The 854-nt window shown below is 71.1% G+C and overlaps 1 protein-coding gene across 1 annotated transcript in view; it reads left to right on the forward strand.

The window, feature by feature from the left end:
- BRD1 (bromodomain containing 1) overlaps positions 1-854 on the forward strand; it is a 73,613-nt gene that overhangs the window by 672 nt on the left and 72,087 nt on the right. Inside the window, exon 2 of the mRNA XM_012735088.1 lies at positions 25-851. Coding sequence (XP_012590542.1) covers positions 25-851 — 827 coding nt within the window. The remainder of the gene's footprint in view (positions 1-24; positions 852-854) is intronic.

The raw sequence follows: 854 nt of genomic DNA on the forward strand, positions 1-854 counted from the left end.
CCCGGGCCTCCCGCGGGTGCGGAGGGGCGGGGGGGGAGAAGTCGGCGGAGGAGCTGGACCGCGAGGTCGAGTACGACATGGACGAGGAGGACTACGCCTGGCTGGAGCTGGTCAACGAGCAGCGCCGCGGCGAGTGCGTGTCGGCCGTGTCGCAGGGCGTCTTCGAGTTCCTCATGGACCGCTTCGAGAAGGCGTCGCACCGCGAGACGCAGCGGCAGGGCGAGCAGCAGTGGCTCATCGACGAGGACGCCGTGTGCTGCGTGTGCATGGACGGCGAGGGCCAGAACAGCAACGCCATCCTCTTCTGCGACCTGTGCAACCTGGCGGTGCACCAGGAGTGCTACGGGGTGCCCTACATCCCCGAGGGCCAGTGGCTGTGCCGCCACTGCCTGCAGGCGCGCGCCCGGCCCGCCGACTGCGTGCTCTGCCCCAACCGCGGCGGCGCCTTCAAGAAGACGGACGACGACCGCTGGGGCCACGTGGTGTGCGCGCTCTGGATCCCCGAGGTGGGCTTCGCCGACACCGTCTTCATCGAGCCCATCGACGGCGTGCGCAACATCCCGCCGGCGCGCTGGAAGCTCACCTGCTACCTGTGCAAGCAGAAGGGCGTGGGCGCCTGCATCCAGTGCCACAAGGCCAACTGCTACACGGCCTTCCACGTGACCTGCGCCCAGCGCGCCGGCCTCTACATGAAGATGGAGCCCGTGCGCGAGCCGGCGGCCGGCGGCGCCACCTTCTCCGTCCGGAAGACCGCCTACTGCGACGCCCACACGCCGCCCGGCTGCACCCGCCGCCCGCTCAACATCTACGGGGACGCGGAGGCGCGCAACGGCCTGTGCCGCAAGGAGGGCGCG

Source organism: Condylura cristata, unplaced genomic scaffold (genome assembly GCF_000260355.1).
Source record: "Condylura cristata isolate star-nosed mole 26May11 unplaced genomic scaffold, ConCri1.0 scaffold00004, whole genome shotgun sequence".
NCBI classification, from domain to species: Eukaryota; Metazoa; Chordata; class Mammalia; order Eulipotyphla; family Talpidae; genus Condylura; species Condylura cristata.